At 47.2% G+C, this 13652-nt stretch overlaps 1 protein-coding gene across 1 annotated transcript in view; it reads right to left on the reverse strand.

Annotated features, from left to right (window-relative positions):
• Positions 1–13652, reverse strand: part of col11a1a (collagen, type XI, alpha 1a) — a 443284-nt gene that overhangs the window by 66700 nt on the left and 362932 nt on the right. Inside the window, exons 47-50 of the mRNA XM_080195067.1 lie at positions 10823–10876; positions 9503–9556; positions 9363–9416; positions 6186–6239 (exon numbers count right to left, since the gene is read on the reverse strand). Coding sequence (XP_080051193.1) covers positions 6186–6239; positions 9363–9416; positions 9503–9556; positions 10823–10876 — 216 coding nt within the window. The remainder of the gene's footprint in view (positions 1–6185; positions 6240–9362; positions 9417–9502; positions 9557–10822; positions 10877–13652) is intronic.

A 13652-nucleotide genomic window follows, 5' to 3' on the forward strand; every position in this document is an offset into this window, starting at 1 on the left:
GCAATGTATTTGTTTCTGGAGTGTGGGCAAGGGAGCTGCCCGGAGTGTGAAGAGGGAGTGAATCGGCTGGGATTGTTCTCCCTGGAGCAGAGAAGGCCGAGGGGGAATCTGATTGAGGTGTACAAAATTATGAGGGTCGTTGATAGGGTGGAGAGCAGAGGGGTCAATAACCAAGGGGCATAGATTTGAGGTCGGGGGTTAGAGGCTTAGGGAGGATTTGAGCGTGGTGGAAACCTAGAACTCAGTGTCTGAAAGAGTAGGAGAGGCAGAAACCCTCACAACATTTCAGAAGTATTTAGAAGTGGACTCAAAACACCTCAGCATAAACGGCTATGGAGCAAGTGCTGGGAAATGGGATTAAAATAGATAGATGCTGGATGGCCAGAATGAACACAATGGGCCGAATGGCTGTGGGGAAAGAGCTAGGCGCTGGGATAAATTGGATGGAGCAAGGTGACTCTTTACAAGCTGTGCCCTGCATTCCTTCTGATTCTCTTTTACTCTCAGTTTATGCTTCTAAAACTTCATTCCAACTCTTAAACTCTCTAACAACGATTTAATTCAATGTTCGCCAGACTTTTGAATGGACCTTGCTTGCATCAAGTTTATCTTTCTCTATATCCTAGCTATGACTATAACACTACATTCTGCACTCTCTCTTTTCCTTCTCTATGAACGGTATGCTTTGTCTATGTTGTTTGTCCATCGTCGTCGATGAGGGACCTCGACACCATTAGTCATTTTGAGGCTGGTTGCAGTGTGTCTGAAGATGACTGATCAGGGCAATTCAGGCACGGAATGTCCTGGTACATATTGGACAGACTTGTGGAGACACTGTAGTTGTTGCGCTGGTGGCTCTGGACTTGCGCAGCTCGCGCTTAAATTGTGCTTCAGCAATACGCCTTGCTTCGTGAGCTTGACAGCCTTTGTGGATGAGGCAGTGCCAGGTAGGGCAGTTTTGTGCCAGTGTTTCCCAGGTGGTCGTGTCAATGTCAAACAACTTCAGGGAGGCTTTGAATGTGTCTTTGTAGCGTTTCTTCTGCCCTCCATGCGAGCGTCTTCCAGCAGAGAGTTCCCCAAAAAGGAGCTGCTTGGGTACACACTGGTCTGACATACGGATGACATGACCTGCCCACCGGGTCTGCGCTCTCATCAGCAGTGTGTGGACTGATGGTAAACTTGCTCTAGAGAGAACTTCAGTGTCTGGTACTTTGTCTTGCCATCGGATGCAGAATATTCTGCGAAGACAAGTCATGTGGAAATGATTGAGCTGTCTTGCATGCCTTCGATACACAGTCCACGTTTCACAGACATACAGGAGGGTAGTGAGTACCGCGGTGCTGTAGACCTTCAGTTTTGTTGCTGGGCTGATCCCTCGACGTTCCCATACAGTGGAGCGCAGTCTATCAAAAGCAGAACTTGCCTTTGCTATTCTGCAGTTAACTTCTGTATCAATAGTCACTGCTTGGGAGAGGGTGCTGCCAAGATAAGTGAACTGGTCCACTGCCTGTAGTTTCTACCCTTTGATTGTGATTATGGGTTCTGTGTACGGTGCATGAGGAGCAGGCTGGTGCATGACTTCAGTCTTTTTAATGTTGATGGTGAGTTCAAAGTTGTCACAAGCCGTGGAAAATTTGTCCATGCTGACTTGCATCTCTGGCTCTGAGTCAGTATACAGGGTGCAGTCATCGGCAAAGAGGAAATCTCTCAGAACAGTCTCCTTCACTCTGGTAATAGCTTGAAGTCTCCTCAGGTTGAAGAGCTTCCCAGCCACTCTGTACTTGAGGCTGATTCCAGCAACACTGTCCTGGAAGGCATCATTCAGCATGGCAGTAAACATCATGCTGAACAGTGTGGGTGTGAGCACACAGCCCTGTTTGACACCATTGGTGACTGGGAACGCCTCAGAGGATTCTCCACCATCCAGTGCTCTGGCCATCATGGAACTGGCGTCCCATCTGAATGAATTTGGGGGGGCAGCCAAACGTTGACATGATCCTCCACAGGCCTTGTCGGCTGACAGTGTCGAAGACTTTCGCGAGGTCAACAAAGGTTGTGTAGAGTTCACGATTCTGCTCCTGACATTTCTGAAATTGACGCGCAGCAAAAATCATGTCAGTAATCCCGCAAACTTTGCAGAAGCCATACTGTGACTCTGGAAGCAGGCCCAGCTCCAGGTGAGTGACCAGATGATTTAGCAGGACTCTTGTGAGGGTTTTTCCTGTGATGGAGAGCAGTGAGATTCCTCAGTGGTTGTCGCATACTTGCCGATTGCCCTTCCTCTTGTCGAGGTGTACAATGGAAACATCTTTAAGTCCCTGAGGAATGGATCCTTGCTTCCAAAAGGACTGGAACAACTCGGTGAGCTTCTCGATAAGTGCAGGACCAGCAGCTTTATGGATCTCTGCGGGTATGGCATCTGCCCCTGGGGCTTTGCCACTGGATAGCTGGCTGACCGCTTTCGTGACTTCAGCTACTATCGGTGGGTCATCCATGGCGCTGTTGGTATCGACCTGGGGAATCCTGTCTATTGCCTCATCGTTAATAGATGACGGTCGGTTGAGGACGGCTTCAAAGTGTTCAGCCCATCTCTGCAGGATCTGAGCCCTCTCTGTAATGAGAGTTGTACCATCTGTACTCAGGAGGGGGGAACTCCCGAGAGATTGAGGTCCGTAGAGAGTGTTGAGGGCTTCATAGAACCGTTTCAAGCTGTTTCTGTCAGCGTATCCCTGTATTTCATCTGCCTTGGCGCTCAACCAGACATCCTGCATTTTACACAGTTTATTCTGGACTGTCCTGCGAACACTGGGAAAAGCATTTTTCTTGGCAGCTGAAGATGGGTCGTTCTGACAGGCCCGATGAAGATGGTGCTTTTCAACAAGTAGAGCCTGTATCTCCTCATCATTCTCATCAAACCAATCATACTGCTTGTGGGTGGATGGCCCGGGCACCTTCAGCGCAGATGAATGGACAACATCCCTGAAGCGTTCCCAGTCATCCTCAGTGCTGCCTGCGAGGTGTGGGTCAGCAAGTTTGATTTCTAAGTCTTCAGCCAGTGTTGAAGCTATGCTGGGGTTCTTTAGCTTGGCCGCATTGATTCTTTTCATAACCTCGCTTCCTTGTGGTCGCCTCTTGGGTCTGATGCAGAATCTCATTTTGGAGACAATGAGCCTGTGATCTGTCCAGCAGTCAGCACCACACACGGCCTTGGTCACTCTGACATCCTGCCTGTCTTTTCTCCTGACAATGACAGAGTCGATAAGGTGCCAATGCTTAGAGCGGGGGGCGGCATCCAGGAGGTTTTGTTACGGGTAGGCAGACAAAATGTTGTGTTGGTGATGAGGAGGTCGTGTGTTGCACAGGTCTTCAGTGAGAGTAGGCCATTACTGTCACACTTGCCCACTCCATGCCTCCCAATGACTCCCTGCCAGATTGCAGAGTCACCCCCTACTCTTGCATTGAAATCACCAAGATCAGCTTGTCGGTACTGCTCACTGCTGATAGGGCGTCTAGTTCTTTGTAGAACTTGTCTTTCATCTTGTCCGGGTTGTTCATTGTGGGGGCGTAGGCGCTGATCAGGGTGGCTTGACTTCTGTTCTGTAGCAGAAGCTGTAATGTCATAAGCCGATCGTTCACACCCTTGGGTAGACTAGCAAGTTTCTGAACAAGGTGACTCCTGACGGTGAATCCAACTCCAGCATCACGATGCTCATCGCTGCCACGATACTCCAGAAAAAAGTGTATCCACCTCCAGTTTCAGTCAACTGACCTACGTTGGCAAGACTGTCAAATAAACTGGTTGGACTTTAACCTGGTGTTGTGAGACTTCTTACTGTCTGTATAGCACACAAGAAACAATACTTTTCACTGTATCCCAATACACGTGACAATAATAAATCAATTCAGTTTTTCTCCAGAGCAGACACAGACAGCTTCTCTCTGTACTTTATGATTCAGGGATTTTTATTCTTACTTTTTGAATAAAATCTTCTGTTCAAAGATGGATGTGTGGATGTTTAATGACCACACTAACCAGGAGATATAAGATGATTAGAGGTTTAGATAGGGTGGATAGTGATAGCCTTTTTCCTCGGATGGAGAAAGCTAGCACGAGGGGGCATGGCTTTAAATTAAGGGGGGGTAGCTACAGGACGGATGTCAGGGGTAGGTTCTTTACCCAGCGGGTGGTGAGGGATTGGAATGCCCTGCCTGCTGCAGTTGTAAATGCGTCTAGTTTGGGGGCGTTTAAGAGATCTCTGGATAGGTTTATGGACGAAAAGGGATTGGTATAGGTTAGTGGGTCATTGTTTTTGTAACTGGTCGGCGCAACATCGTGGGCCGAAGGGCCTGTTCTGCGCTGTAATGTTCTATGTTCTATGTTCTATGTTCCTCATAGGACTGTAACACATAGGAGCAGAATGAGGCCACTCGGCCCATCGAGTCTGCTCCACCATTCAATCATGGCTGATATTTTTCTCATCCCCATTCTCCTGCCTTTTCCCCATAACCCCTGATCCCCTTATAAATCAAGAACCTATCTATCTCTGTCTTAATGATCCGGCCTCCACAGCCTTCTGCAGCAAAGAGTTCCACACATTCCCCTCATCTCTGTTTTAAAAGAGCGTCCCTTTAGCCTGAGTTTGTGCCTCAGGCCTCAGAGGATTCACATCTTCCGATCCCTTCCTTAACAATCTCCCACATTTTTCAGTGAAAGTTCCCATTGTTTGATTGCGGCTCAGTTCCCACCTTCTGGAATTCAGGCAGCAGCTGGAGGGTTCTGGCAGTGGAAACATCTGGCCAGTTGTGGGTCGATTTGCCAACACTCTACCCCCAGCTCTTGGCGAAGGTACAATGTCTGGTGGGCCTGTTTCAGCTGGAGGGTCTGCATCTTAATACAGTAACTTAACAGTTCCTAAATCAGCAGCTCTGTGTCTTGACAGAATGGAACATTGTACAAGTGATATTCTGACCGAACGCTGCATTGTTAACTATTCCATTCTGCATCAGTGAGTCTCTTAGCACAAAAGGAAATCATTTGGGTCATCATTCTTGTACCAGCTCTTTGAAAGAATTATCAATTAACTCCACTCCCTTGCACTACCCCCCGCCCCATCACCCCCTCAGTCCCCCTCCGCCACAGCCGACCTCCCCATTCCATCTTCACCACCCCCACGCCCTCCCCCCGCAATCCCAATAGTTCCACAAGTCTTTCCCTCATTCCTGGGAATATTCTAGTAAATCTCCTCTGCACCCTCTCCAAGGCTCTGACATCCTTCCTGAAGTGTGGAGCCCAGAACTGGACACTGTTCTCCAGCTGAGACCTCAGCTTTAAGTTACAAAGATTTAGCTTCAGTTCTTTACTTTTTTATTCATTCATAAAACATGGAATCCTGTGTGCTTTTACTAAGTTTCCTCAATCTGTCCTGTTACCTTCAGAGATTAATGAATATATGTTTTAGGGGTTTATAAAGAAAGAGCAGTATGGACAAGTTGGCCAAAGGACTGTTTCCATGTTGTAAACCTCCCTGACTATACACTGTGCAGTTAGCTATCTGGTTCCCATTTAAAATTGTACTTTTTGGTTTCTATGGTTTTCCTCAACCTTTGGAACAAAATGCAGCACCTCACATTCCCGTGTTGTGTTATATCTGCCTTGTGTCTGTCTAATCCACCATGTTACTATCCTCCTGCTGTTTACTACAGCTCCGAGCTCCATGTCATTGTCAAGCTCTGATATTTGCCCTGTTTACTCGAGTGCAGGTCATTTTTAATATGAAGCAAAAACCCGCCAGCTGGAAAACATTCCAGTCTGAAAAACCATCGTGCACACATTCTCCCCAATACCTGTCCCTTAACCAATGGCAGGACTGTGCTGTCACACAGCCTGAATTTAAGCACACTCATATTGTCCCCGGTGTCACACAGTCCCTGAAACCGCCGTGTCAGGGAGATTCGGCACAGGGTTCCATTCTCAAACCATCTAAAACTTCCAGAAAATTCAAAGTGGAACGAATGGGGAAGTGAGTTTGTTACTGGAAAGATGGAGAAACACTGATCCTGGCTGGGTTAGTGAGATTGCTCATTTCTCTGAGTAGACAATCTGAGAGACTCTCTCTCAGTGAGGGGTGCAAACTGCTGGTCTGCCTTTCCATTGAGATCCTGTTAGCGTGTGCGCAAAAACTTACCCCTCGGCCCCTTTCACCTGGAGGTCCCGGATCACCAGCTTCACCCGTCTCACCCTAGAAATAGATTAAAAAATAATCAGTCAACAACAGCATCGCACATTTAGATAGAACCCTCAATCTCCTTCTGGACAGGTTGGGTTGGTTTCTCTGGAAAAGGTGGGTGTGAGGAGGGATTGAATTGAGGTGAATAGAGTGGATAGAGTGGATAGGCAGGCCCTATTTCCATCGGCAGATAGGACAATAACACGGAGGAACAGATTCGAGATAGTGTGAGAGGGAGTTGTGAACGGTGAGGATTTAGAACTGTAATGGGGCGTTTGAGCTATAAGGAGACACTCGACAGGATTGGGTCATTCTCATTGGAGCAGAGAAGGCTGAGGGGGGAAATGATTGAGGTGAGTAAGATTCTGAGGGGTGTGGACAGGGTGAATAGGGAGCAACTGTTCCCCTTGGTTGAGGGGTCAGTCACAAGGGGGCAGAGTTAAAGGGTGAGGGGCAGGAGGTTCAGAGGGGATTTGAGAAAACACTTTCTCATTCAGAGGGTGGTGGGAATGTGCTGCCTGGGAAGGTAATGGAGACCGGAAACGTTATAACCATTAAGGTGAGCACCTCAAATGTCATAAAATTCAAGGATATGGAACAAATGGGGTTTGTGTGAGGTTAGTGGTAGATATTGTCGGTGCAGACTCGATGGGCTGAAGGGCACTATATGATTCTATGGCTAAACAGAGAGGCTAATAATTTAGATTTAATCACCACACAGGGATACAGGGTGTGCTTTGTCTGTATAGCACGCAAGAAACAATGCTTTTCAGTGTATATTAATGCACGTGACAATAATCAAATTAAATCAAACCTGGCTACATTGTGATCAGAGTTGAGAAATAAATATTTCAGGGTGCACAATATTTCAGAAAAACAGACAGAATGGTGAAAGAGGAAGGCCAGGGATGACAAGGGAACATTAATGAGAAAGGATCTGGTCTCTGGAGGTCGTATGGGTGGAAATTGCGAATAGCAAGTGTCAGGAAACACCAGGGGCCGATATAATATCCCAGCAAGCAGGCAGTATAGTGCTGGGCAGAGCACTGATTGTTGGAGCTTGTCACAAAGGCAATGCAATAATTATGAAGGACTTTAATCTTCACAGATACTCAGACAATCAAATTGGTAAGGATGATCTAGAAGGTGAGTTTGTAGAATATTTTTGTGACAGTTTCTTGGAGAACATAAGAACATAAGAAATAGGAGCAGGAGTAGGCCATCTGGCCCTTCGAGCCTGCCCCGCCATTCAATAAGATCATGGCTGATCTGTCGTGGCTCAGTTCCACTTTCCCGCCCTCTCCCCATAACCCTTAATCCCCTCTCTTATCAAAAACCCATCAACCCACTTCTTAAAAATATTTAGCGAGGCAGCCTCCACCACTTCAACGGGCAGAGAATTCCAGAGATTCACCACCCTTTGAGTGAAGAAGTTCCTCCTCAACTCCGTTCTAAACCGCCCCCCCTTTATCTTGAGGCTGTGCCCCCTAGTCCTACTGTCTTTTTTGAGCGGGAAGAGTTTCTCCACCTCTATCCTATCCATCCCATTCATCATCTTATACGTCTCAATGAGATCTCCCCTCATTCTTCTAAACTCTAACGAGTACAAGCCTAGTTTATTCAGCCTCTCCTCATAGCTCAACCCCCTCAACTCCGGTATCAGCCTAGTAAACCTCCTCTGCACTCCCTCCAAGGCCAAAATATCCTTGCGCAGGTGCGGCGCCCAAAACTGCACACAGTACTCCAGCTGCGGCCTCACCAATGCCCTATACAGCTGCAGCAAGACCTCCCTACTTTTATATTCAATCCCCCTCGCTATGAAGGCCAGCATCCCATTCGCCTTCCTGACCACCTGCTGCACCTGCAGGCTGGGTTTTTGCGACTCATGCACAAGGACCCCGAGGTCCCAGTGGAACCGACTCGGGATAAAGCTATCTCAGATTTAGTATTGTGTAATGAGGCTGGGTTAATTAGTAATGGAATAATCAAAGACCCACTGGGAAATAGTGATCATAATACCATTAAATTGCAGTGACATGTCCCAACTGCAAACAAAATAAAACCACTGGCGTAAGTATGAGGGGACAACTGGCTCAGGAGAATTGGAAAATAGGCTAAAAGCTTTGGAGCTAAATGAACAGTGAGAAACATTTAAAGAAACTATTCAAAATGTTCCACAAAATATATGCCATTGAAAAACAAAAACTCAGCTGCAAGTTCCCCATCCGTGGGTCACTCAGAAAGTTCCGGAGAGTTTAGATTCAAGGAAGAAACTTCAAATGTTACAAGAAACGTAACAAATCTGAGGATTGGGAATGTTTTAGAAACTGACAAATGGCAACAAAAATGTTGACGAAAGGGGAAAAATATAAGATTTACCAGGATGCTGCCTGAGAAGGAGGGTCTGAGCTCAGAGGACTGATTGGATAGACTGGGCTGTTTTCCTTGGAGCAGCGAGGTTGAGGGGGACTGACAGAGACGGATAAGATTGTGAGGGGTGTACATAGGGTGGATAGGAAGGGACTTTACCATTAGTTGAGGGGTCAATAACCAGAGAGCAGAGATCAAAGGTGGAAGGCTAAGAGGGGAGTTAGGAGAAACACTTTCATTCAGACAGTGGTAAGAGTCTGGAACTCACTGCCTGAAAGGATGGTTGAGTCAGAAACTCTGGGAACATTTAAGAATATTTTGATATTCACGTGCCCTGCCATAATCTCCAAGGCTATGAGCCAAGTGCTGAAAAAATGGGACTGATATAGTCAGATCTTTGTTGCCTGGAATGGTCAGAGTGGCCTGAATGGCCTCCTTCTGTGCTGTAAAAGTCTGTGAATCTATTAAAGTAAAACTCGTTGGGAATGTAACAGATTGCCAGAGTTTATATAAGTTTATTCAAAGGGAAAACGAAACGAAATGTTGTCCATCAGAAGCAGAGACAAGAGAGATTATCAGGGCCAATCAGGAAATGGCAGAGGCATTGAAGGAATTATTTCTCTGGTTTCTATTTTTATTGATTTGTGAGTCTCTACCCTGTTTGTTTCCAGCCGGAAATGGGAGTTTGATCTGAACAATATTTTAGTTGCTCCTTTGTAAGCCTGAAGATTCCGAGCTACAGGAATTCTGATCAAAACATCTCACCTTCTCACCAACACCACCAGGCGAACCAATTCCACCAGATGGGCCTTGAGCTCCCTGAGAGACAAGACATTGAGAATTAAATTAAACGGGGAGATTTCTCAGAGAATACAATGCTAAAACTCAGTTTGATTTATACTTACATCAGCTCCACTGGGGCCCTGCGGACCTCGTGGTCCTGGTGGTCCAGGTGGTCCCTGAGTGAAAAACACCATCATTATTACACAGTTTAATTAACTCATTAGCTGAGACTGAGACCCAATTGGAAAGTTATACCGTTACCATTCAAAAAAAGTTAAAAGGGAGGGGAACTCAGGAGATGTTATTAATGGAGGTGTTAGGATATAAAAAGAAAGTACAAAAACCAGCATGAAGGCACTTTATCTGAATGTTCGTAGCGTTCAAAACAAGGTAAATGAGTTGACGGCACAAATCATTGCGAATGAGTATGATTTGGTGACCATTACAGAGACAGGCACTGGAATTCTACCACCCTACCCGTCATGGGAATCGGAGTGGGCGAGGGGCGGGCAATGGGAAGCTCCACTGACCTCGGGTGGAGTTTTCTGGTCTCAAGTTGAACGAGGCCATAAAATCCCACTCAGAGCTTCAGGATGGTCATGACTGGGAGTTGAATATCCCGGAGTATCAGACTGTTCGGAGGGACTGACAGGAGGGTAAGGGAGGTGGGGTAGCTCCGATATTTAAGGATGGTTTCAGGGTGGTAGCGAGAGATTCAATGGGAAAAGAGGTTGAATCCATTTGGGTGGAAATTAGAAATAGTAAGGAGAAAAACTCACTGATAAGCGTAGTCTATAATAATAACACCACGGTGCGGAGAGAAACAAACAAGAAATAACTGACACGTGGAAAAACACAGCAATTATATTCGCAGCTGATTGGCCGAGAATGGTCTTGGAAACTGGCTAAGGGCAGTCTTAGGAGTTGATTGGCTGAGAGCAGTGTTGGGAGTTGATTGGCTGAGAGCAGTGTTGGGAGTTGATTGGCTGAGAGCAGTGTTGGGAGTTGATTGGCTGAGAGCAGTGTTGGGAGTTGATTGGCTGAGAGCAGTGTTGGGAGTTGATTGGCTGAGAGCAGTGTTGGGAGTTGATTGGCTGAGAGCAGTGTTGGGAGTTGATTGGCTGAGAGCAGTGTTGGGAGTTGATTGGCTGAGAGCAGTGTTAGGAGTTGATTGGCTGAGAGCAGTGTTGGGAGTTGATTGGCTGAGAGCAGTGTTGGGGGTTGATTGGCTGAGAGCAGTGTTTGGGGGTTGATTGGCTGAGAGCAGTGTTGGGAGTTGATTGGCTGAGAGCAGTGTTGGGAGTTGATTGGCTGAGAGTGGTATTTGGTCATTCTCAGGATGACGTACAGGGTTCTGGGGTTTGGGTTTTTCTTTCCGGCGCACAGAATGGGAGCAGAAAGTTGGATTCTGATTTCAGATAGACTTGAATAGCAATACTCACCATTGCACCCACATCACCTGTCTCACCCTTTTCACCTGGGGGCCCCGGGAGACCCTAAATTCAATAGAAAGAAAGAGAAAAATTGGAAAAAAATAAAGGATTAATTGCTGAATCAATAATTAAACAAAGTTTCCAAGACAGATATAAACACAATGTTTAAACACATTAAATTCAGAGCTAACCTTAAGCAAGCTCAGGAAATGTGAGGTTGGGTGACACTGTGGATCCAGCCTCTCAGGCTGAACCAGAGGCTCTGGGTTTGAGTGAAATACCAGCACTCGTTGGTCATGGAAGGAACATTCAACGGGGTCAATGGGCTGATGACCAGCGCAGAAATCCTACCCCCCCCCCCACCCCCCCGCCCCCCCACCCCCCCCCCCCCCACCCCCACCCCCTCCACCCCTTCCCCCCAGCCCCATTCCCAAAGCGAGGACATTGGTCAGAGTGTGAAAACAGGAAATACAAAAATCCCTCAATCCAAATAAACTGTCCAATCAGAGGGGGGACGTTTCTCTGGCTTGGGCAGCTCAGAGTATAGCTGGCCAATGGCACTGCTGGCTTTTGCTGCCATATTGTGCACACACAGGGGGTAAATCCTGGAGGTCGCTCCCTGAACAGAGCAAAAATAAAAGTAAAGCCCCCCCACCCTCCTCCCTAACAGCCACTGGACCCTCCACTGACACGGGACACCCCCTTCCCCCCCTCCAAACCTCTATAATGGAAACTCCTACCAACAGTGCCCCCAGCTGTGACCCCTGGCACTGGCAGAGTGGTGCCTGACCTGCGTCCCCTCTCTAGGTTCTCCTCCCCAGGGGCGGGACATCTGGTTCCGTGACCCCAAGACAGGAAATTCCCACCTGAGCTCAACAAACCTTCCGATGGTCCCCGAATGTTCTGCCCCCCAACACGACAGCTCCCGCATCGGGGATAGAACATAGAACATAGAACATTACAGCGCAGAACAGGCCCTTCGGCCCACAATGTTGCACCGACCAGTTACAAAACAATGACCCACTAACCTAAACCAATCCCTTTTCGTCCATAAACCTATCCACAGATCTCTTAAACGCCCCCAAACTAGGCGCATTTACAACTGCAGCAGGCAGGGCATTCCAATCCCTCACCACCCTCTGGGTAAAGAACCTACCCCTGACATCCGTCCTGTAACTATCCCCCCTTAATTTAAAGCCATGCCCCCTTGTGCTAGCATTCTCCATCAGAGGAAAAAGGCTATCACTATCCACCCTATCTAAACCCCTAATCATCTTATATGTTTCAATAAGGTCCCCTCTTAGCCGCCTTCTTTCCAGCGAAAACAACCCCAAATCCCTCAGTCTCTCCTCATAGGACCTCCCCTCCATACCAGGCAACATCCTGGTAAACCTCCTCTGCACCCTCTCCAAAGCCTCCACATCCTTCCTGTAATGTGGGGACCAGAACTGCACACAGTACTCCAAGTGCGGCCGCACCAGAGTTGTGTACAGTTGCATCATGACGCTGCGACTCCTAAATTCAATCCCCCTACCAATAAACGCCAAGACACCGTATGCCTTCTTAACAACCTTATCTACTTGACTCCCAACTTTCAGGGATCTATGTACACATACACCTAGATCCCTCTGTTCATCCACACTATTCAAAGTCCTCCCGTTAGCCCTATACTCAACACATCTGTTATTCCTACCAAAGTGAATTACCTCACACTTCTCTGCATTAAACTCCATCCGCCACCTCTTGGCCCAGCTCTGCAACCTGTCCAAGTCTTCCTGCAAACTATGACACCCTTCTTCACAATCTACCACACCTCCGACTTTGGTGTCATCAGCAAATTTACTAATCCACCCAACTATACCCTCATCCAGATCATTAATAAAAATTACAAACAGCAGTGGCCCCAAAACAGATCCCTGAGGCACACCACTCGTAACTGAACTCCATAATGAATATTTACCATCAACCACCACCCTCTGTCTCCTATCCGCGAGCCAATTCCTGATCCAATTTCCTAGATTACCCTCAATCCCATACATCTGCATTTTCTGCAGAAGCCGACCATGGTGAACCTTATCAAACGCCTTACTAAAATCCATATACACCACGTCCACTGCCTTACCCCCATCCACCTCTTTGGTCACTTTCTCAAAAAACTCAATAAGGTTAGTAAGGCACGACCTACCCGCTACAAAACCATGCTGACTATCTCCAATCAATTCATTACTCTCCAAATAACTATAAATCCTATCCCTAATAATTTTTTTCTAAAACCTTGCCCACAACAGAAGTGAGACTCACCGGTCTATAATTCCCGGGGAAGTCTCTGTTCCCCTTCTTAAACAATGGGACAACATTCGCTAACCTCCAATCTTCCGGTACTATACCAGAGGCCAATGACGACCTGAAGATCAGAGCCAGAGGCTCTGCAATCACCTCTCTTGCCTCCCAGAGAATCCTAGGGTAAATCCCATCCGGACCAGGGGACTTATCTATTTTCAATCCCTCAAGAATATCCAGCACATCCTCCTTATCAACTGTAATACTGTCTATTCTACTCCCCTGCAACCCAGTGTCCTCCTCAGCTATATTCTTGTCCCCCTGCGTGAACACCGAAGAGAAATATTGGTTCAATGCCTCTCTAATCTCTTCCGGTTCCACACATAACTTCCCTCTGCTGTCTATAACTGGCCCTAATCTTGCCCTAACCAACCTTCTGTTCTTGACATACCTATAGAACGCCTTAGGATTCTCCTTAACCCTATCAGCCAAAGTCTTCTCATGTCCTCTTTTAGCCCTTCTTAGCTCGCTCTTCAACTCCCTCCTAGCTAATCTAAAG

Source organism: Carcharhinus amblyrhynchos, chromosome 9 (genome assembly GCF_965287045.1).
Source record: "Carcharhinus amblyrhynchos chromosome 9, sCarAmb.v2.hapA, whole genome shotgun sequence".
Lineage (NCBI taxonomy): Eukaryota > Metazoa > Chordata > Chondrichthyes > Carcharhiniformes > Carcharhinidae > Carcharhinus > Carcharhinus amblyrhynchos.